Source organism: Hippoglossus hippoglossus, chromosome 20 (genome assembly GCF_009819705.1).
Source record: "Hippoglossus hippoglossus isolate fHipHip1 chromosome 20, fHipHip1.pri, whole genome shotgun sequence".
In the NCBI taxonomy this organism is placed as follows: Eukaryota; Metazoa; Chordata; class Actinopteri; order Pleuronectiformes; family Pleuronectidae; genus Hippoglossus; species Hippoglossus hippoglossus.
The window spans coordinates 8,303,135-8,325,631 of NC_047170.1; the positions used below are offsets into that span (position 1 = coordinate 8,303,135).

General features: G+C 41.4%; 3 protein-coding genes across 5 annotated transcripts; 2 read left to right on the plus strand and 1 right to left on the minus strand.

Annotated features, from left to right (window-relative positions):
- Nucleotides 1–434: 434 nt before the first annotated feature.
- On the plus strand, nt 435–6,259 carry bco1 (beta-carotene oxygenase 1). The gene is made up of 11 exons (XM_034572887.1): nt 435–637; nt 737–865; nt 1,221–1,350; nt 2,003–2,150; nt 2,243–2,393; nt 2,869–3,089; nt 3,237–3,491; nt 3,586–3,691; nt 3,808–3,902; nt 5,469–5,580; nt 5,730–6,259. The coding sequence occupies exons 1-11, from the start codon at nt 574–576 to the stop codon at nt 5,882–5,884; spliced, it is 1,566 nt and encodes a 521-aa protein (XP_034428778.1). The 5' UTR covers nt 435–573; the 3' UTR covers nt 5,885–6,259.
- Nucleotides 6,260–8,492: 2,233 nt separating this feature from the next.
- pkia (cAMP-dependent protein kinase inhibitor alpha) lies at nt 8,493–14,549 on the minus strand. Of its 2 annotated transcripts, none has more exons than XM_034571631.1 (3): nt 14,539–14,549; nt 9,361–9,538; nt 8,493–9,176 (listed from the first exon to the last, which is right to left on the minus strand). In XM_034571631.1, exons 2-3 carry the CDS (start codon nt 9,509–9,511, stop codon nt 9,103–9,105), a joined length of 225 nt encoding a protein of 74 aa, XP_034427522.1. In that variant the 5' UTR covers nt 9,512–9,538; nt 14,539–14,549; the 3' UTR covers nt 8,493–9,102. The 2 variants fall into 2 exon arrangements, with proteins under 2 accessions (XP_034427522.1, XP_034427521.1); XM_034571630.1 differs by lacking the exon at nt 14,539–14,549 and adding an exon at nt 12,120–12,218.
- Nucleotides 13,716–22,396, plus strand: LOC117753540 (zinc finger C2HC domain-containing protein 1A-like). Of its 2 annotated transcripts, XM_034571626.1 has the most exons (10): nt 13,716–13,875; nt 15,279–15,346; nt 17,018–17,134; nt 17,665–17,691; nt 18,748–18,889; nt 19,216–19,358; nt 20,125–20,230; nt 20,959–21,034; nt 21,469–21,573; nt 21,855–22,396. In XM_034571626.1, exons 1-10 carry the CDS (start codon nt 13,857–13,859, stop codon nt 21,988–21,990), a joined length of 939 nt encoding a protein of 312 aa, XP_034427517.1. In that variant the 5' UTR covers nt 13,716–13,856; the 3' UTR covers nt 21,991–22,396. The 2 variants fall into 2 exon arrangements, with proteins under 2 accessions (XP_034427517.1, XP_034427518.1); XM_034571627.1 differs by lacking the exon at nt 17,665–17,691 and having other exon boundaries at nt 13,766–13,875; nt 21,855–22,395.
- The last annotated feature ends 101 nt before the right edge of the window (nt 22,397–22,497 follow it).

Sequence of the window (22,497 nt, forward strand, 5' to 3'; positions counted from 1 at the left end):
TGTGTGTGTGTGTGTGTGTGTGTGTGTGTGTGTGTGCGTGCGTGCATCCGTGCGCGCGCAGCATTGAACTCAACAGAGGAATATAAAACATATAAGGAAATAAAAACGGCCAAGGTGGTGGCTAATAAACTTGTATTGCACATTATGCAATGTGTTCGCAGAATCCAAAGGTGCAGTGACAGGTGAGCACTTCAACTGCATCTGCAATTTATGCAAGGACAAAATGGGCTAAATCTCATGTTGCATCTAAATGACTTCCATCTAAGGGGACATAGTAAAATCCCATGTGTCTGTAAGGGATAGAAACTGATGAAACAGCAGCCGATGCCTCCAGCAGGTGAGGAGTGGCGGGTCAGTTCGCGGTAAAGCCCTCTCCGGGGAACGCGTTTCGCTGAACTGGTCACTGGGAGATTTCAATGAAATCATCCCGGGGGCAGCGTGAAGATAAGATAATCCGCCCTTTGCCAACTCCCCAGCAAAGACAGAAGCTTTAAAGGGAGTGGTCTGTGCGCCTGTTGGACTACAGTATTTCCCAGACACCTCCAAGAGTTCGTCGTCTCTCTGTGCGCAAACATGGCCCCAGACTTTTCAAAGAACGCAGAGGAGAAGCCGGAGCCTACCAAGGCAGAAGTAAAAGGTAGGTCGAGTTTTTTTTTATTTATTTACACTATTAAGAAAAGGACCAAGAGATGCTCAAGTACAACACTGAAGGTTTGTTTTGCTTCTTTTCGAATAGGGAGCATCCCCGATTGGTTGCAAGGCACCCTGCTGCGTAATGGCCCCGGCATCTTTTCTGTGGGGGACACCAGCTACGACCACTGGTTCGATGGGATGGCCATCATGCACAGCTTCGCCTTTAAAGATGGTTGGTGTTGCAATTTTGTTCTATTACACAAAGTAATGAAAGATCATATCAGAAAAACTGAAAGCTTTGTCTTCTTTACAGTTATTGATCCGTGATTTTGTTCTATGTATTACAGTGTGAGCTAAGGAATGCATAACATATGAAGCACAAATAAAAACACAATATACATTTTTTCTTTTACCTAAATTAGGTGTAATTCGTGAAAGGTTTGATAAAAAAAATGTTTGCTTCTTCAGTTATTGATCCGTGACATTGACATCTTTGTATTCTAGTGTGGAGAGAAGCCAGGAAATGCAAATAATAAGCAAAATAGCACAAAAACAATCATAACAATATTTTTTTTTTTTTCTTAAAGGTGAAGTAACCCACAGAAGCAGATTCCTCAGAGGGGACACCTACAAAGCGAACATGGCTGAAAACAGGATAGTTGTGTCTGAAATGGGGACAATGGCCTATCCGGACCCCAGCAAGAACTTCATCTTCAAGTAAGAACACTCTCTCATTCATATCATGATCTTTATCATCTTAGTAGTCTGATTTCATTTTTACAAACTTACCACAAGGAATAGTACTACGGTAACTCTTCTACTTGAGGGAAAGTAATTATAAGTAATTAAGTGCTTTTCAATATACTTAAACTATTAAAAGTAAATGTACTTGTATTTCCCTAATGCAATGATCTACTACATCATTAACTGTGCCTATTGTATATTTTTGTTTAATACAAATATACTACAGACTAAGTCAAATGTTTCCTCTCCACAGTGATTGGATCAGTGGACCAATTCCTCTCTCATTATTGATTACTTTTAAAAAGATAGAAAGCAATGTGAATATGTACTGCAATTCTTTGCAGAGTAGAAATAGTAGATAGTAGATGATATATGTGCCTATAAATAAATGTACTTAAGTTCAGTAACACAGTACATTGTTACATCCCACCACTGATAAAGGATATTCTATGTATGAGGATAATCAGTGGTTGGTGTCGGAGAAGCCACCTGCTGTTTGCCTCCCTGTTGTCGATTTACCATTGAGATGCAACTAACTCACACATTTCTAAAAGGCCCCACTGTGAAGAAATGAGTTGTGTTGGATAATCCCTTAACTTAGCCCATTTCCTCCCTTACCTTTCAGGGCAATCACCTTCCTCAACCACACGGTGCCCGACTTCACCGACAACGGTGCGAGCAATTTCATCAAATACGGGAACGACTACTATGCCACCTCTGAAACAAACTACATCCTCAAGATTGATCCTGTGACCCTGGAGACTCAGGAAAAGGTAAAAAAAACAACAACAACAAGTGACCACTGTTGGTTGAACAATGGAGTGAAGAGCTGGTTTCAGACCTCCTGTGCTTCTGTTCCTCACAGGTGGACTACATGAAGTACCTGCCTGTGAACCTGGCTTCCTCCCATCCGCACTACGACAAGGAGGGCAACGCCTACAACATTGGAACTTCAATAGCAGAGAAGGGCAAGACGAAATACATTCTGTTCAAAGTCCCTGCCGCTTCAGAGAAAGGTATATAAACTTCATAACCTGCTCTACTTTGTCCGGTTCCCTCAGCGTGCTCTCTCTCTCTTCCTATCAGCTGCACTTTGTAGGAGTGAAAAATGAAGTTATGTAATTAAAATCAGTCCTTCAGTATCGGGTCCCATCTATTTTGCTAGATGTAAATTTTCGCTCTATAAAAAGATATCAGTTTCCACATCATCATGTCATACACATTGTTATGATAGTTAGAACAAAACCTTGTAACCCAACAGCGCGTCAATTTCAATTCAATTTCAGTGTAGCATTAGGGGGTCGATGCAGGTATTAGTTTTCACTTTATTTAACATTGTGTGATAGGGCACTTTTCAACATTTTCACCTTTTCCCACGAATAATTCATAGATCTTGATAATAATAAAAAAAGATATCTATGAGAGTGTGAAATTTGGTGCAGCTTGATAGTTGCACTGCATTCGTTTATTTTGTTTCTTTGGGTTTTTCAGACAAAGACAAGAATGCCCCTGCGCTGAAGAACGTGGAGGTGGTCTGCACAGTCCCCTGCCGCTCCCTGCTTACACCGAGCTACTACCACAGCTTCGGCATGACGGAAAATTACTTCATCTTCATCGAGCAGCCGTTCAAACTGGACATCCTCAAGATGGCCACGGCGTACATGAGGGGAGTCAGCTGGGCAAGCTGTCTGAAGTTCTGCCCTGAGGAAAATGTAAGGGAGCGTCGCTATCTGTTACGTTTATTGCTTTGTATGTGTCATACTTTATTGTCATACTACTGAGTGTTATTGAAGATTATAAAACCTTGGCAGCATGAGATTGACTCTAATTCACTTTCCAAATGATCGTTCCGTCCTCAGACTCTGATCCACCTGATAGACAGAAAGACCCGCAAAGTGGTTGAGACGAAGTACTACACTGGAGCCATGGTCGTCTACCATCACGTGAACGCTTTCGAGGACGACGGCCACGTGGTCTTTGATGTCATTGCCTACGATGATACCAGCCTTTATGAAATGTTCTACCTGAGCAAGCTGAAGGAAAACGCTGGCCATGACGAGAATTATTCCAAACCAAGCTACAGGAGATTTGTACTTCCCATCCATTCAAACAAGGTGGGATAATAATAACAAAAACTATAACAACAATAATAATACAGAAGTTTTGCGATTAAACTGGTTTTATTTATGGACTGGGTTTTTTTTGCAGGGCACTGCAGTTGGAGAGAACCTGGTACGACTCAAATACACAACAGCCAGCGCTGTGAAGGAGAAGGAGGGCAAACTGATATGCCAGCCAGAGGTGTTCTGTGAAGGTAAAACCACATTGCCCCTCAAACAGACACTTCAAGTTGTATCTCCTACATTGTGTATCTGTGAGAGTAACGGATTTTTCCATATCAATACGAAAACTCCATTTTATCTCCATCAGGTTTGGAATTACCAAGAATCAACTATGACGTCAACGGACAGAGACAACGTTTTGTCTACGGCAACTGTGTGGAGGAATCTGCACTGGCAAAACAGGTAAGGATCCCTATCTAATCTATGGGATTGTGTCTTTGGCTGGCAAAGCTCGAGTACCGTCTATCTTATCCACTTCACACTTGGCATGTGCATGTTAATGGCCCGAGAAAATCCAGTGTGGAATTTTGTGCGATTTCAACCCACGATACGTTCATTACTATATTAAACTTGGATAAACAGGTGTCCAGCACTCTGTCGTGAGACAGAGTGCTGGACACCTGGACACTGTTTACCAAGTGACGTTGTTAATGTCGACAACAGCGTATTCACTTTCCATTTCGGGGGCTGTGAGTCGAGCTTCGCAGAACTTTGAATAAACAGGCGAACAGCACCTTGTGCAGCAGCGGTGGCGCAGCTTCAGGGTCCTGTGGTCTGAGTCCTGCAGCCGGTCGTTACTCGCCACGGGTCCCTTTTACACTTTCAGAGAGAAAGCTGCAACCAGCATCACCGGCCGAGTAAACAGACCGTTCCAAATAGGCAGGTTTAAAACAGGCAATGCACAAGTTGTTTCAAATGTGGCTGTCGCAGAGCAGGCCTGGTGGGACTCTTGAAGAAGAACAGAGACTTTAGATTCAAGGCCTTCGAGAAAGTAAATGTTCCGGCCGGCATTGTTTTTCCAGATTTAGGGAGCAAATTGCAGAACTGGGAATTAGCAGCTGGCACAACAGAAGATGGGAAATACTTTGTTCAAGTGTGAATTACCTATCGTGCCAACAAAGATCAAACCACTTCATGGCTACGGCTGTTATACCCACATCCTTTCCATTGATCGTAATTCGACACGAATGCACGAGAAACAATGGAAAGAAGAACTTCAAAGCGCTCCCTTACAAAGGTTTCCTTCTTTGGAAGAGGGATTCCCTCGTGTCTCACGGTTTACTCACAGTCCACTGACGTAAAGAGGAAGGCACGGAAGGAAACACATTAGTTTAGACAATAAGATTCCTGCTCATTCCCACTTGACACGTGTATTTTGTAGAGTTATAGCATAGAGCTGAACCGGCACCCCTTTGACAAAAGAGATATCGGAGTCAGTAAGTTACTTCAATCATAGATACAGATTGAGTCTAAACATACTTAAAACATACATATAACACTTTTTCATATGTGTTAACAGATGCAAGAATATTTGCCCCTTATTTTGTACTGATGCCTTAAATGAACCAAACATATGGTGCTCACATTTTATTAGATATTATTGTATACTGATTAAATTCAGCAAAGATGGTTTTGCATAACAGTTTCTCTCTAGCTCTCTAACGATTAGTGAGTCACTCTGTTTAAAGTCTACCCCACTTAATACCTGGAAAAGAGCTGGAGCCAGTTCCTTAATGTGCACGGCCGACCGACATGAATACGACGGTTGATGGTTTATTGCTCTTTTCTAAGAACATGGCTCGCAGTCGGGACAAAGTGCCGCACCATCACGTGCTTATCTACTAGAGGGATAAGCTATTAACGCTCGGCTCTGTTTAGAATTAGAGAACATTTATTTGACCCACCTCAACAAGCCAATGAATCACGCACCCACACACATCCACATCCTAATCTGTTCATTTTCTGCAGATCTCCAAGTTTGACACAGAAACCAAGACAATGGTTTATTGGAATGAAGAGAACTGCTGGCCATCAGAGCCCATCTTCATCCCCAAACCAGCCGGAGAGGCAGAGGATGATGGTGAGAGTGTGTGACACGTGCATGTGTGTTGTGTTACGTATGCTTGTGTACAGTGTCAGCTGGAGTACAAATTCATTTAGAATACTGGCCTAAAAAACAGGAGATTTGATAACCTGACCGCTGTGACCCACTTTCCTTTCCATTTGCAGGTGTCGTCATATCATCAGTTATCAACTCCAACCCAGGCCAGTCTGATTTCATCCTGGTTCTCGACGGCAGCACATTCAAGGAAGTCGCTCGTGCATACTTGAGCACGGCGCTCCACAAGGACATGCATGGGTTTTTTATCCCGCAAGGAAATTAGTCATTAGGATATGTAAAAAAAAAGAGAAAAAAGAAATGCCTTTAGAGAACTTTCCACCAAACAAAAACTGCTTACAAATAGGATTGCACAGGGAAGGAATGCATTTGAATATTGAAAATGTTGTGTTTTAGACCGAAGTGTGATGAGGTTCCACGTAGTGTAGTTTCATGGACTGCCTCATCACTGTCAAATTGAACATATTGTATCACAACAAAACAATTTATTCATACTTTTAGTGCATATGTGTTGATTTTGTGTAGATCAATTTATAACATGTATATATCATTGTGTATTATGTAACCTGCATTATTCTATTGTACTGCTATGACTTTCATTGTACAAAAACAAAATAAAAAGTGTGACATGTATTCCAGATCTTTGCTTTAACAATAGGATAAGAATAAGTCCGACCCACACTTCAGATGTGGGGCTGTCACGGTGAGCAGTCGTGGTTATATGTTGTAATTACATATAGGAGGACATTATCTCTTGTCACAAACCCCCCTGTGACATGACCTAACAGCTAATTTAGTAATCTAAGATAGCTTAACTCACAAACAAAGTCCATTCACACGAGGTGAGTAAAAGCTGTGCTCAAGCTTCACTCGTGTGTAGAAGTTGTGTCTTCACGAGCTTTGTGATGAGCGATTATATACTGTATTTTGGTGACAGTTTTATAAAGTACACAAAAAATGATTTTAAAGGATTAATCGCATCATATATCCTTATTACTTACAAAACAAATATGACCAGCAATGTCTTTTTCTGTGACTTAACTTGTGCTTTTTACCACTAGAGGGAGGCAAAGACCAGCTTTTACTCACTTCATGAATTTGTTTTGACAAAATTATTTAATTGCACATGAGAAGTCAAAAGAAAGTCGTAATTGAGCAACTTGTACAGTGAAGTCATCAACAACACAAAACCATGACTCGTGAATACAAATGTAACAATACTAAGATGACAACATGATTATGGAGGTCTCCGCTACATCTACTGAACCTGACTCAATGCACAAATTATTCTTGACCTGTCGAGCCAACGTAAAAATGTCATTTATATTCAGATTTATTAATGAAATTCTAAATAAATAATATTTCTAAAAATATGATATAATCAAATAATACAGAATATTATAGTAAAAAGGGGTGGTGCCTTGTCTATGTAAAAAGATGATCTGCTCTTTGTACAATCCCAATATAACAGAAACCCTTTAATGCAGTATATATGACACGTTTATACACACACACAGATCTATTATAAACAGTAAGAATTATACAAAACATACATGTGTACTTCAGTGCAGTCAGTATTGCCATTTTTAAATAAATTAAATTGTCCAAACATACTGTACATCATAAAATAATCATAATAAAAAAACTCACGCGCACGCACACACACATTTGGATGTGTTAAATGGATGGCAGTGTATTTATATAATGTTGGTTACCCAGGACACAGCAATATAATGATGACACTTTTTGTGTGTAATAAAGGATATTTATAGCTTGTACTTAACAAAATAATAAAAAATAGACACTGAGAGGGATGATTAAATATGTCTGGACATAGTCACTACCCCAAATTACTCATTATACCCAAGCATCGGAATAACTGAGATTTAAAGAATTAGATGTTAACAGCTAACTTCGTACAAAATGTTCATCACGTGAATCATAGGAAAATCATCATTAGAAAAAGAAAATTCTGTGTATTTTTAAAGACCAAGAATAAAACCTTTACAATGTTTTGAATATGTTGAAAGAAATCAGAAGCGACAGCAAGGATGACCAGCTTTTGGCAATTTCCTAAAAGAAGCAGACACTTACTGCGTACGTGAGGCCTGGTGGTGCACACAAGAACGGGTAGTGAGGATTGTGGGGTCAGTGTGTAAGAGCAGAGCAGTCAGCGGGTAAAACAGAGCACAACTCGATGGAACTTCACCCTCACGACAGTGAAAGAGCAGGTAAATAATAACTTTCCATACATGTCTTATATTCCTGTGTACCTCATCCGCACCAAATTGAACACATTTCATTAAGATCCATTAATTATTCCCTGGGAAATTTGTGACAGTGTCAACAAAAAAAAAACTATCTGGCATTGTGGGGGATAAAGTACGAGTTCTTACTTGGCCCATGTCCCATCCTTCCAGATTCCTCAGGAAATCTGTTCAGTAGTTTTTGTTTTCCAACAAACAAAAAACGGACAGGGGCGAAAACATGATAATCTTGGCCAGGCTACAACATTATTTAGCCATACCCTTTTCAAGTTACATCATTAGTCTGATATATTTGACCCATGACATGTATAAACCATGGACTTTATATAAAGATGGACGAGGCATCTTCAAATCCTCCCACTATCAAGAAATGAAGCCAAAAATGAATGCCACCATCTTGCGTATTTGGAGCCAGACTCTGCAGCGTAGCGATCAAGGGATGGAGCCGCTGTATATGCACTCGACTAATCATGAGTCAGTCTCAGCTGTCAATCATAGATACAGACTTTTTGGCTTCACCTTTGAGGAGCAGTCATGTCGTCCATCTTTACATCCAGTCTATGTGGTTGACAAATGAAAAACACAGTGGCCGCCCTGGGATGTGAAGTTAACTCAGAAAACGTTCCCAAATTCAGCACATGGATGGAGCTCGAACCCCAAAAATCATTGAGGGAGATTGTAAAGTCAACAATGAGCATTGATGAGGAAAGTACATGGGTGCGGGTGTTGATGCAATAAGAGCAGAGGACGAGTAGCTGTCCAATCACTGTCCTGGGATCCCTGGAAGCGTTTGAGTCTCACCTGTGGTGATTGATTCAAGGCAAGACAAAACTCAAATTCATCTGAAACCCTTGATCCTGCTCCCAAAGCCTTGAACGGCCTCGGTTCCCTTCTTTCCTTCCTCCTCCGAGCTGCTCGCAGACAAACAGGGCTGCTTCTGGTTATCCACATCATGATGTGTTCACCGTGCATCACATCTGATCCTGTATCAACAACCCGAAAGGAAAGGCAGTGAGGAAAGAAGGCTTTTAAGGAAATGGGAACATAGTGGAGTGCAGGAGGGACGCAGAATTGTGGTTGCCACGGTGATGTCGTCCTAATGGTAGGCTGGTGACAGCGTTGTGTCTTTATAGTCACTGGGTCAGTCAGAGGCCGAGCATTCAGGGATCAGGCAGACAACAGTGAGTGGGACTTTCCTGAGTCCAAAAATTTCCATTCAGTCACCTTCCCGTCGAGACTCCTCCTCTTTATCGGGAGAGTCCGGGCTTTTCTCAGCATCTCCTCCTTCGCCTGACCAACGGAGAGAAAGTGAAATGGAGAGAAGCAGACAGATGAGTGAGTTACTCGACCTCTTCCAAATCTGTGCAGTTTGAAGAAATCCTCACAATTGAGTATCCAAATAAAACAGGAAAAACGCTACGTGTTTGAGAAGTCGTGAAAACATCGTGATATTTTGACCAGTGATGTTTCTCACCTGGTTTGTTGATGCTGAGCTGTGCCAGACTCTCTGACAGGTCGCTGGGTCCCTGCTCTCCAGGGCCTGCTGGGATATCATGGATGGCGTTCCTGCGACCGGACCGTCGAGAGGCAATGAAGTCCTCAAAGGTCGCCTCGACATCAGTCATCGCTGACAGACCTCACCATAGCAGGACCTGAAACACACAGAAGGACCAACTTAAGTCACACACAGGTGCATAGGGACACACACACACACACACACACACACACACACACACACACACACACACAAACAAACAGCCAAAAAATATTTTCATGCAATTTCTATTTCATATATCTGCAACACAATTTTACTGTATATGTTCTGTCTCACTATTGTTATGTTTTCACTATTACCCCTTTGCTGCTGTAGCATGGACAATTCCAAAGGATTATCTTATCTTATCTATTCAAAATGCAACACAACAACCAAAAGCACACACTCACAGGGATAATTATGGCACAAAGGAGAATAGGACTGAATTCAAATGTCATCCCACTTGGACTAAGCCCTGAACATGCTGGGAGCTGTGTTGCCACAGAGATTTAGGTTAAACCCCTCGGCTGCTGACATTCTAATGCCCCGGATCAATCTGCCCTTCAGCACTGAGCGTGTTCTGGCCTCCCTGCCCCAATTCCACCTCAAAATGGGCGAGCCCTCGACAGATGTTGTCTGTGTACGATTGGCAGACGCAACATGGGGGGGGGGGGGGGGGGAGCAGCAGACAGCAAGATGACAGAGAATCAGTGTGTCCTCTCAAACGCTGATGCTCAGAAAATGATTGTGTTTCTGGATTTTGAAAATGTCTGCGTTTACTGCACAGAAGTTAGTATGGAATAAGTACAGTTGGAGAAAGTACTTTACTCTGAGCGTCAAATTGTTGTTTAAGTTTCATGTGAATTCATATCTCAATCAGTCACGTCTTTGTACGTCCTTCTCTATATGGAACATGAAGCTTAACGCTTACAGCCAACTTATCAACACATCTAATAGTGATTGATTATTTACTATCATAATTCATTTAGTTCTTAATACAAAGGTATTTATTTAGACTGAAGATGTGCTTGTTATTTGTAGCTAAAAGTGAGGTATTTGTGGCATTGTGTTCACTCTGCTCATATTCTGTGAAATATTGATCGACATTTTACATTATTCAGTCACACTATTGTAGTGTGTGTGTGTGTGTGTGTGTGTGTGTGTGTGTGTGTAATGAGGTCGCCTGTAGACCACAATATATCTAATATATCTAAGACAGACTCAAGAGTTTCTCCAGAAGATGTCTATGAACGCCCCCCCCCCCCCCCCCCCCCCCCCACACACACACACACTTAATCCTGCAGGGAATTGGCTGCTGTTGTGAACGTGTCTGAGCAGAGAAAGTTCAGACCCAATTCTTAGGACGTGTCTGAAAACAGCTTAACTCTAACTTAGGTTCATCGTATAGCTGTGTACTGTGTAGCACTATTTGCCGCATGCTCGCTCATAATTTTTTTGCCATAAAGTTGTTACCGGCCACGGAGACAGTCAAACCACAAAGTTTCCACAGACCTCAAAGTTTCCACACTTGTCGGGCACATACCTGCAAGTTGCATGCAATGCTGTTCTCTCACTCACGCGAGAACCTGTCTTTTGGAATTTGTTGTGTGTGAGAGCAACATTCATTCGTGTGCACGGGCCTCTCTCCTACAGCAATAGATTTGAATGAATTGTGCAGGAAACGCTGCAGGGAAATGAAAAGAACAATCCTGGATCTGGGCATTTCTTTGGATCTGCACCTAAATTGAATGTGTTCTTTCCTGACCCAAACCATACACTTGCACCAAGTTTCATGGTAATCCATCCAAGAGTTTTTGCATAATCAGACAGACAAACAAAACAAAAACATCACCACCTTGGCGGAGGTTATACAAAAACACAACAAATCACAAAACATTGGCAAAAAAAAACGATCAGTCCATCCAAACAGCGACTACTGATAGCAGGTCCTTTTCCATTAGAAATGAACGCAGCTTAGTTTGTGTTTTGTGATTTGCACTTCAGGGCCACCGTAGTGCTCCGCCCTCTTTGTTACTGAGTAACAATGAAAGTAATCAAAAGAAACCTTGGCTGCTCCTGCTCTGCAACTATTTGATTTGTCCTGCTGCCAAACAAAAAGAGAGTATCCAATAGTTAGGTGGTCTGGGCCTGATGCCCAACTCTCTCTCTCTCTTTCTGTCTATATCTGTCTCTCTCTCTCTCTCTCTCTCACACACACACACACACACACACACAGACACACTATACTCTCACACTCCTCATGTTATTCATAATTATAGTATCAATACCTCAACAGCTTTGCTTATTTATACAGCATCACATTGAATATATTCACTCACTCGTGATTTAATACCCTGAGCTGACTCCAGTCCAGAAAACCTTTGTTAGAATATAAACTAAATAATTGACGTATTCCAACACGTTAAGAGGCTGAAGTGGAGGAGCAGCTGCCCATCAAATATATTCGTGCGCGGCCAAAAATCACTGACATTGTTGGCACTGTAGAGATCCACCCAAACTGATGATAAATCAATATCTATCATTCTGTCAAATATCACAAAGACACAGAGTTCAGTGAACGCAGCCTCCACGCACATCAACGTCACACATGGAGTCATGCAGGCGGCCAAACACGCACACTATCCTCCTATAATTACTATAATTATTGTTGTAATTATCATTGTTATTATTATCAGTACCTGTTTAGAGTAGGGGGGGCGTTCCAATATTCGCAGGGGGTCGATCACATCAGCAGCTCTTCGGTATTTCCCATCACTCACATCAAGCCACTGCTAGAATACTAAAACTTCCGGATAGGATTTCAAAATAAAACCTTTATGAACCTTTTATATTATATTATATTATATTATATTATATTATATTATATTATAAATATTTTTCCATCCATCCAATTTCAGTTTCATATATGTGCAATACAGTTTTACTGTATACTACTACACTACTACTTATTGATTACTTGTACTGAGTGTATACTTTCATTATCCCCCTTTGCTGCTGTAATATGGCAAAGTTGAAAGAATTATCTTATCTTATCTTATTTTATCTAATCATATCTTATCTAATCTTATCTGAAAGTCAATCGTGTATTATTATTCATCCAAATAATCCCATCAAAGAAACACTGGCACTCAAATTTACAATGAAAGCTAAAAGGTCAGCTGCCAGCACAAGACAGGACCCTTACTGTTCAGTGTGTGTGTATGTGTGTGTGTGTGTGTGAGCGAGAGAACAGTGATCTTGTTGTAGTGAATGCACACAGGCCACAGAAGCATCACATTTGCTGTGGTCTCATAGCATCTGGATGTGAATTGCTCCATTCAGTTGGCACATGTGCTCAATATGCTGAGCTGGGAACTTCCGAGTAGTTCAGCTCACAAAGGAAACAAAGATACAACTTGGTTGTGTGGTGGGAAAAAAGCCCTAAAAGCTCTATAAACCATTATTAGAATAGATTAATTAATATATTTGCAATGTAGAAGTGGCCTTCTTTCATTTCACTGTAAATATCACTGGATAGAACTGAATTACTTCTGGAGCAAAACTATGAGTCTGATTAAACCAATTTCTTCACCACTTGAAAAATAGCGAGATGCTTTAATGGGAATAATATTGAGAAATCCCCTCCCAGGCTCCACCTGCTGCTCAACCTACCTTGCATTAGCACGCACCGTGCTCCAACAGCCAATGAGATCCTCGGATGTTGGGACTTGAAGCAGCATTTCCAACAAGCCGTTACTCTTGGTTACCAAAGATGAGTGATGTCAAGATGGTTCATTTGCAAACATTGGCTTCCTGCGTCAAATCACAGCATGGCTACGCGTGGACTTCCCTTTTGGTAAAGTTTGACCTGCGACCTGCGATTCGCATCACACGCGTGTCTGCCTGTACACCACCTTTTGGTGAATACAAACGTTTTTAGGATTAATTGTGATGAATGTACATATGTTTTAAATTAAATGAGCCTTTCACACGTGATCCCTTTCCATTGCTCTTTGTCATTATGCAAATATTAGAAAGTCAACGTGATGTTTAAACACTGTTAACGCAACACATTTTGTTTATGGCGGCCATATTTTCTGATCTATAACCTCACGATTCTGAAAACGGGAGATTCCGAGGAGCATGTGAATACACAGAGCTCCTGCTTAGAGCTGATTGAGAAATGATGTTGATTGACATGCACGCAGCTGCTGTTCAGAGCTGATTGAAAAAATAAGACACACAAAAGAAGGCAACACAAATGATCGTGTCTGTATTTAATGTTATCAGTGGACACAGGTACAGAGGTAACACCACGAATTAGAGACCTTGCTCGCTGTATGTGAGCGAACCCGGAAGTGCGCGGGAGGGAGTCCTCTTGTTCCTTCTTCCCGGTCCGTAACAACAACGGGAGCAGCTTCAGAGAAAATAACAAAATGATGGAGGAGGTGGAAGGTGAGAAGAAACGATGTTCAGGTTGATTTGGGAGCTGTTTGGAGACATAGTCGTGGTTATAACCGCTCAGCGTCCATGTTCTCAATAACAGCGGCTTATAAATGCTAATATCACACGTTAGGTTTGACGGTAACCTCCTCTTCTGTAGCAGGGTTTAGCTGTTGTCATGCTAGGTATCACCACAGGCTAACGGCTCTTTCTCTCTCTCTCTCTCTCTCTCTGTGTGTTTGTGGGTGTGATCCTGACATTAGCCACAGTAGCTGCCCCAGCGTTAGCATCATGCTAAACAATGAACTGTCAAATGAATGAAACCGGTGTACCGTTATTCTGACGGGCATTTCTATAATTATGTATAAATATGAGTGTATATATACACTATGCTGAATAATCTGTTACCATAGCTACAACCTGACCTCCTCTGTTTGTTTTCAGCATTTGGACATTGTTGGTGGAATCACTCATAATAGATTTGAATGAATTGTGCAGGAAACGCTGCAGGGAAATGAAAAGAACAATCCTGGATCTGGGCATTTCTTTGGATCTGCACCTAAATTGAATGTGTTCTTTCCTGACCCAAACCATACACTTGCACCAAGTTTCATGGTAATCCATCCAAGAGTTTTTGCATAATCAGACAGACAAACAAAACAAAAACATCACCACCTTGGCGGAGGTTATACAAAAACACAACAAATCACAAAACATTGGCAAAAAGAAACGATCAGTCCATCCAAACAGCGACTACTGATAGCAGGTCCTTTTCCATTAGAAATGAACGCAGCTTAGTTTGTGTTTTGTGATTTGCACTTCAGGGCCACCGTAGTGCTCTGCCCTCTTTGTTACTGAGTAATAATGAAAGTAATCAAAAGAAACCTTGGCTGCTCCTGCTCTGCAACTATTTGATTTGTCCTGCTGCCAAACAAAAAGAGAGTATCCAATAGTTAGGTGGTCTGGGCCTGATGCCCAACTCTCTCTCTCTCTTTCTGTCTATATCTGTCTCTCTCTCTCTCTCACACACACACACACACACACACACACACAGACACACTATACTCTCACACTCCTCATGTTATTCATAATTATAGTATCAATACCTCAACAGCTTTGCTTATTTATACAGCATCACATTGAATATATTCACTCACTCGTGATTTAATACCCTGAGCTGACTCCAGTCCAGAAAACCTTTGTTAGAATATAAACTAAATAATTGACGTATTCCAACACGTTAAGAGGCTGAAGTGGAGGAGCAGCTGCCCATCAAACAGACATTGTTGGTGGAATCACTCATCAAATATTGCTTGTGTCGTTAGAAACTCAACGTTTTTCCTGCACATTATCATTTCATAGCTGCACACATTTATTTCAATCGGTCATTTATTTGTGTATTTATTTATTTGCAGACGATGAAGCCCCCCAGGATCTGGCTCAATGCAACACCTGCAAGAGATCGTTCAACCGTAAAGTGCTGGTAAAAGAAATCAAAAGCTTCAACAATCCTCTCCCTGTCATCGTGTCTGCAGTGCAGGTTTTTTCGAGACTAATAATATGTGATCGAGATAATGTTGTCTTTGATTCAAAGCCCGATCTGGGGTTGCTGTGGTCACAGTGTTTTCCTCAGTGATCATCAGCTGACAGGATGTGAGGTGTTTGGACAATACTGCGGCCTTGGCTACAACCCAAACAGCCTGCAGGGCGCAGCACAGAGCTCTTTTTGAGGAAGATGAAAGTATTTACAATGCAGGGAAACTTTATTTGTAAAAGCAGATGTTTCACATTTTAGAGAACACGGTTTGGAAACACGGATTAGTACCTGCTATTGTGCTAAAACATGTGTGTGTCTTTACTTAAAAAGTCTAAAAGCAGGGAAGCTATGAAGTGTTACTAACAAAACAAACAGTTAAAAAAAAAAAGGGCAGCACCACTTGGACTATTCCAGCACCACCCCCTTAGAGTGATATGTTCCCACTGCTAAATAAACCAGCATTGATCAGCATGGAAATAATGATGGTTTATGATGGTAAGTTCTAGTTTGGTACTGGCTTAGCCGGTGGACCATCATAGCTGTGCTGGTCTACTTGAACATGAGGCTAGTCACCAGTTTCCCAGCACTAGAATGTCATGGTGGTCACCAGGACCCACCAGCATGCCATGTTTATTTATTTATCACCTTTAAAGGTTCAGTGTGTAGAGTTTAGTGGCATCTAGTGGTGAAGTTACATGTTGCAGCTGAATAGCCCCTCACCTCACCCTCCCCTTCAAACATGAAAGAGAACCTGTGGTAGCCTTCATTCACCATAAAAACTCATAAGGTGTTTAGTTTGTCCAGTTCGGGCTACAGTAAAAAAAACATGGCGGCCTCCATAGAGATGACCCACTCCTGATGTAAATATAAAGTATTTCAATATAAAGGGCCCATTCTAGGATAAAGAAAACAACAATTCATACAATTTATATGAAACACACCAGTGAAAACAGCACTAGTATTATTTTATAATATATCCCTTTCACCCTAATCTTACACACTGGAACTTTAAAGACTGTTGTTGCTCCCTCTTATGTTGGTCACGCCTGGTCCTGCTAATTAGTCCAGTTAAGAGCGTGTGCACTGCAGTGTGTATTTGATGTCAGTGCATTCAATGGGCCTACTTCTAAATTCTCATTTGTAATAAAGGGTTCTCACATTTAGCCTGGAAGTTTCTCTGGTCAATCGGTCAGTTAAAATGCCCATAGATTGATATTTGGTGTGTTGACAGTGATTCGGTTTGAGGCCTGTACAGTAGTCACACAATCTTCATTGTGTCTTCTTATAATCACACGTAGTTGTTTTGCCTGCTCTAAGTTGACAGTTATTCCCTGTATGTAATATAACTGAAGTGTGGGCATCATTGTAGTATAAAGGTTCCACCTTGTGGCAGTACTGTCGTAGCTCTTGCTCAATCCAGGCACCAACTTCTCACTCAGCGTGTTTGAGTGTAAGGTTTTTTGAGTTTTCCTTATTTTGTTTTTATTCAGACCCTTTCAGACCACACACACACACACACACACACACACACACACACACACACACACGTTAATTCTACTAACTGGGACTTCTGGACTATTTGTGATACAGTGATTATAATTTTTCTCCCCCCCACAGGAGAAACATGCTAAAATTTGCCAAAAGTCAGCGACCAAAAGGAGGAAGACCTTTGACTCCAGTAGACAGAGAGCGGAGGGCACAGACATCTCTGTACTCAAACCTATCAAACCAAAGGTAAGGCTGCACCTAAGATGGGAATCCAACTTCAACTCCAGCTCCGAGAGACTTCAATTTGATTCTCAATGGGAGAACAAACTTCTTATTTTTTATTGTGAGGATTATATACTGTTTGGATAAATAGGGAATATTTATGGAGATGTGACCAGTTAAAGTCACAGAGTCCCCCGCCCAAAGGTTCAAACTCCATTAGCTCATATCTCCCTTAATTAGGATTGGAGGCACTAGACATTTTGCTTCCATAGATTTCTCATGTGACCAAATCATTCTGAAAAAACATTTCATTAAGATTTGGGACGGTTGTGGCCCAAAAGTGGGATGATTTTAGATGTAATAACCCTACTAAACAAGATGTTTACACAATATCCTGGAAATAATCTAAAAGTTCAATTATTTAAATATTTACATGCAACATTTCTAGGTCAGTAGATCAAATTCATCAAATTCTGCAGCTTCCATCTAAGACATTCAGTATTCTGTGTTGGCAGATAATTTTCAAATGTAAACCAATTTTAATTGTATTTCAGTCACAAAGTACATCTGCTACTGGGAAAGTAAGTTAATTTGCCTTTTTTTTATTTGTCCTTTCTTTCTGTGTGCTTGAATTGCAGCAACTGAATTACTCCAGAGCCTCACCATATCTGGTTTTAGAAATAGTTTGCCTTTGTGGTGGTAGTCATTATTAAAGGAAAAAATCACTTTCCTAACTACATTCTTCAACTCCCTTTAAGATTGTTTTATTTCTTTATTTCACCTTTTCTGCCTCAATTCTATCTGTGTTTTAACTTCACTACTATAACTCTGTGTCATAGGCTCTTGTTAATTTTTGACGACTCACCTTAAAACCACAGAGCTTAGTTTATGGCCAGTTGTTGAGATGTCAACTAAAAAAACAAATTTCCACTTGACTACAGCAGTACGCTCCCTCTGTTAGCCTGAATAAGAGTTGTTCTCAGTTTTGTGGCATGACTGGTTAAACACATACTTCTGTTTTTTGGAATTGAAGTCCTCAACAAGGATTCAAAACAACAAACCAGTCATTCAGTTGTCAGGATGTAAAATTATACACAAAGTTGTCGCATAGTCAAGATCCTGAGGAGTAAATAGTTTATTTCTTTATGTTTGTCAGACAAATATGTTTAAGGTGTGTGATGACCATAACAGTATGGCAGGAAGTTGGAAGTCAGGAAACGATGTGTTACCACTGAAGCAGATGAGAGGAGGCCCACTGAGGTACTGCTGTCAGAAATCATCAGCCACTATGGATAAAAAGAGACATTTAAAAAGGGAAACAAAGTTCATTAATGCTGAGAGTAGTAGCCGGTTATTGAGAGCTGCACTCAATAAAACATGACTCAAAATAAGAGGAACTAGAAGGGTACATGGATTTTACTGGAAAGGAATATTTCTTATTCGACAGTAACTGAATAAAGATCACCCCCCCAAAATATAAATGACAAGTTATTCTCAAATCTGAATCATTATCCAGATCCTCTCCAAATTTCACAGGTTCATAGATATTGGCACTCTACACTAGCACCTCTCTGCATTATTACTTGAGAAATTCATAAAATGTCAAAAAAACTGTCCTCTGTGTTGCCTCCCGCCAGGCAGAGCCCCCCAAGAAGCCGTCCAACTGGCGCAGGAAGCATGAGGACTTCATTGCTACTATCCGGGCCGCGAAAAATCTTACTCAGGTCATAAAGGACGGGGGACCATTACCCCCACCTCCTCCTCCTACATATGACCCAGGTAACCTCTAACGTAGCTCTATGGTGAGAATTACACTTAATAATTGATTCGTTGCTTGAATTACCATCTTTTAAGAACTACACGTGTGATGATAACTACAACAAGATAGTTAGCTGGGCCCACACATTCCTTTTTAGACTGCTTATGAATCAGGAAATGATGTATAAAAACTGGACACAGCAAAGTAAAAATTACAAATATTGCTTGGAAATGAGGGCATTGTACCATTTTTTGGGTTTAAACTTACAAATGAAAACAAATTCATGTATATGGCTGGATGATTTATAGTAGGCGCTGCCACTGGTATATTTTCTCACCTTCCTCAGACTATGTTCAGTGCCCTCACTGTCAGCGGAGGTTTAACGAGAGTGCAGCCGACAGACACATCACGTTCTGCCAGGAGAAGGCCGCCCGTAATCCCAACAAGAGCAAACTAGCAGAGGTCAAGAAGACTCCTGGTCGTACACAGGTAAACACACATGTGCAGCAGCGGCAATTGTGTGTGCACACAAACATGCACACACATACATATACATACATACACACATACTGAACATGCGCCTCAGCTGGTCCATCTGTATCTATTCCAACGTGAGTCGGGGCGTTTGTGTGAATATTCCCAGTCGAGAAGCAAATTTTTCAGATGTTCCCGACACAACATGAATGCACTATTTATTCATAACAAGTCCTTGTCACTTAGCAACTGCCTTGATTCATAACTGGCAGCCTATAAAAACAGCAGGATCCTAACCAGTTTGGTAAAGACCTATACTTTTCTCATTATCATGATTTGCCCCTAGTCATTGAGCAGTCTGTCACCTGCACTGTGCTGCTGTGGAATGAATCTATATTTGGGATGGATCTGAGTCTGTTTTCTCAGATTTTCTTCCTCTGTAGCAGTTGAAAACATGTCAATATAACCTTCTGCAGAGCCAGACACAGAACCTAGCTATAAGGGTGCAGGGAGAGCAGGTACCTACGCTCTATACCATGTTAAAGGAAGTGAAAGAAAACAAACTGGTTTTATCTGGGGTTTTTCCTTGGGTCAGGTCTAACCCCTCTAAAAATGTTCATGGAAATCAGTTCAGTAGTTTTTGAGTAACCTGACTGAAGGCTATGAAAATATAACATCCTTTCTGAAGTGTATTATTTCCGAGTTTTCAGGGAGTGTGAATACATTAATGCTTTGTATAGTGAACATATTTATTTAGCGTGGCCTTCTTCTCTATCCTCAGTGCAAGCCTCCAACTCCTGTAAAGAAGGCCAACTCCACTGCTACAACAACCATCCCCTCAGCCTCTTCTCGTTTACCCCAGAGATCAGGTCTTGGACAGCCCACTGGTAAGAAAGTACTGCTGTGTTGATCATGCCTCTCACGGGACAGTCTCTGGAGATGCACATTTTTTCATTGGCCAGGCTGAGTTTATTACACGGTTGAGTTCTTGACGGGTCCAGAAATTTGTGCTCGAACCCCGAAAAGACCCGGAAATGTTCTACCCGAACCTGACCCGGACCCGTCTATCGTGATTCGTCACCCGTGATTTCAGATCTGTTTAACGTCCATTTATTGTCACCGTGATAGGTGACAAAGGCGACTCGTTTACAATCAGCCTTGCACACACACACACACAGGATTGGTAATGAGTTCCACAGAGAAGGGACGGCGACTGAAAACTGTTACCCCAGGTTTGGTGCTTGGTGCTAGGGACCTGAAGAAGGTGGGCATCAGCAGATCTGAGGTGTCGGGTGGTGTGCTGGTGGAGGACGTCGGAGAGGTAGGGGGGAGCCAGGTTGTTGAGGGTCTTGTAGGTGGTACAAGGTGGATTGTTGGACCTGAGGTTTCAGAAAGTTATGGTGCATTTCTGCTTTTCAAGGGGGGTAGGGATGTCTATTTGGAGGATGATGGCAGGATAATGTTAAACAGACATGGGACCTGCGATAGTAGAATGGAACTCGACTTATGGTTCAGGTGGACGTGTGAAGACCTCTATTACATGGACTGCAGCAGTCATAGATAATGTATCTGTTGCTCGTTCACTCTTGTCTCCCACCCCTCTCTCTCGCTGTAGGAATCCCCGCTGGTAAGGTCTCCTCTGCAGGTTTAGTGAGGATGAATCCCTCTGGTATCACAAGCCCTCCATCAGGGTAAGTGTGCACGCACGCACGCACGCACGCACGCACGCACGCACGCACGCACGCACGCACGCACACACACACACAATGTCTAATGGTTCCTCAAGCATTTGTTGGTTCAGTTTAAATGATTGTACCTGTGCTTACCACCTACAGTGTTTTTGCTTTATGTCTTTCATTTCCAATAGAATAATAACCCTACCCCTGGGAATTAAAAATTAAGTTAAGTCAGGCTGCCTGATAAACAATGAGAATTAAAAACAAACTTGATTAAACTTTTTCAACTTTGCTGTGGTTATTTTGTCTAGACAAGATCACTCAATCACAGAAACTCACATCAAAATGTTCAGGTCAATGAAACAAAACTCAAACAAAAAAAATCACTGTAGCTGTATATTCACATTGTATGTTTATGCTCTTGTTTTCCCCCCTAATTCCTCTGTTAGAGCGGGAATGAAGACACGAACAGCAAGTTCTTCGTACGGCTCCGTGAGGAACGCTTACCCTGGAGTAGGACTCAACAAGAAGAAAGTAGACAACAATATATCCAGGTAAACTAAGACAGAAAGAAAAACATCCATGCTATCCTACTAATCTATAATGACCTCTTGTGGTTAAGGTGGTTTGTTGCATACACCTCGACAGTCTAATCTGCTTCCAGTCAGTAACTTGGGTTATAGATACTCTACGTAGATGCGTTAAGAAGTTGTTATAGACTATTGTAAAATACCTACTTTAACATTAACAACCATTATCAGCAGCTCTAAAAATATAATTTATAACAACTTGCAGTACATAGATTGTAACCCTGCTGCCTGGTCGTCTTTCTCAGGAAAGATGCCGACGGCGGGAACGAAGTTGACAACAGCGAAATGAAGAGCAAGTTCTGTCACTCTTGCGGGACCAGTTACCCCGTTGAATCCGCCAAATTCTGCTGCGAGTGTGGCATCAGGAGGATGTGTATTTGAGCAGAGGGAAGAAAGGACACACACCAGTACTCAAGATCGCTTCAGAGAGTTTCATGAGTTGCACGTCCGTCCATTAATGTTCCCTGTGCTTTTACACTTGGGTTTCGATCACAGCAGTAAAGTCACCGGCAGACGGCTCTGCAGCGCTGTGTTTTCTTTATTTTTTCGTAATTGCTGTGATGAACAAAATTCAGATGAGGGGATTGAAATAAAGCTATGAAGTTAGAATTAGGGATGGCATGTATAACATCACATTACTCTTACAGTCCTGCTGAACAGTGCAAATTCTGCCCTTTTTTCATAGAGATACATTTTCATAACTAATCTGATATGAAGCTGTTCAACTCAGTAGCTGATATTAGTGAAACAGGAACAAGTCACAGAGCTCATTACTCATAAGGAGACATTTTTCTTACTGCTGGAATTACCCACGATGACGCCGCTGTTCCCACCAGCTCATAAACTTCATTGCTCTGAAGAGGTGATGGAAGGATTAATAATGTGTAA

Bases quoted from the DNA above. Each gene is read 5' to 3' on its own strand.
- bco1 (XM_034572887.1), top strand. From the start codon at position 574: ATGGCCCCAGACTTTTCAAAGAACGCAGAGGAGAAGCCGGAGCCTACC. The intron at 2,151-2,242 runs GTAAAAAAAACA...TGTTCCTCACAG, and splicing joins CCCTGGAGACTCAGGAAAAG to GTGGACTACATGAAGTACCT. The intron at 3,692-3,807 runs GTAAAACCACAT...TATCTCCATCAG, and splicing joins GCCAGAGGTGTTCTGTGAAG to GTTTGGAATTACCAAGAATC.
- pkia (XM_034571631.1), bottom strand. From the start codon at position 9,511: ATGACTGATGTCGAGGCGACCTTTGAGGACTTCATTGCCTCTCGACGG. The intron at 9,177-9,360 runs GTGAGAAACATC...TCCGTTGGTCAG, and splicing joins GCTCAGCATCAACAAACCAG to GCGAAGGAGGAGATGCTGAG.
- LOC117753540 (XM_034571626.1), top strand. The intron at 17,135-17,664 runs GTAAGGCTGCAC...ATTGTATTTCAG, and splicing joins TCAAACCTATCAAACCAAAG to TCACAAAGTACATCTGCTAC. The intron at 21,035-21,468 runs GTAAGTGTGCAC...TTCCTCTGTTAG, and splicing joins ATCACAAGCCCTCCATCAGG to AGCGGGAATGAAGACACGAA.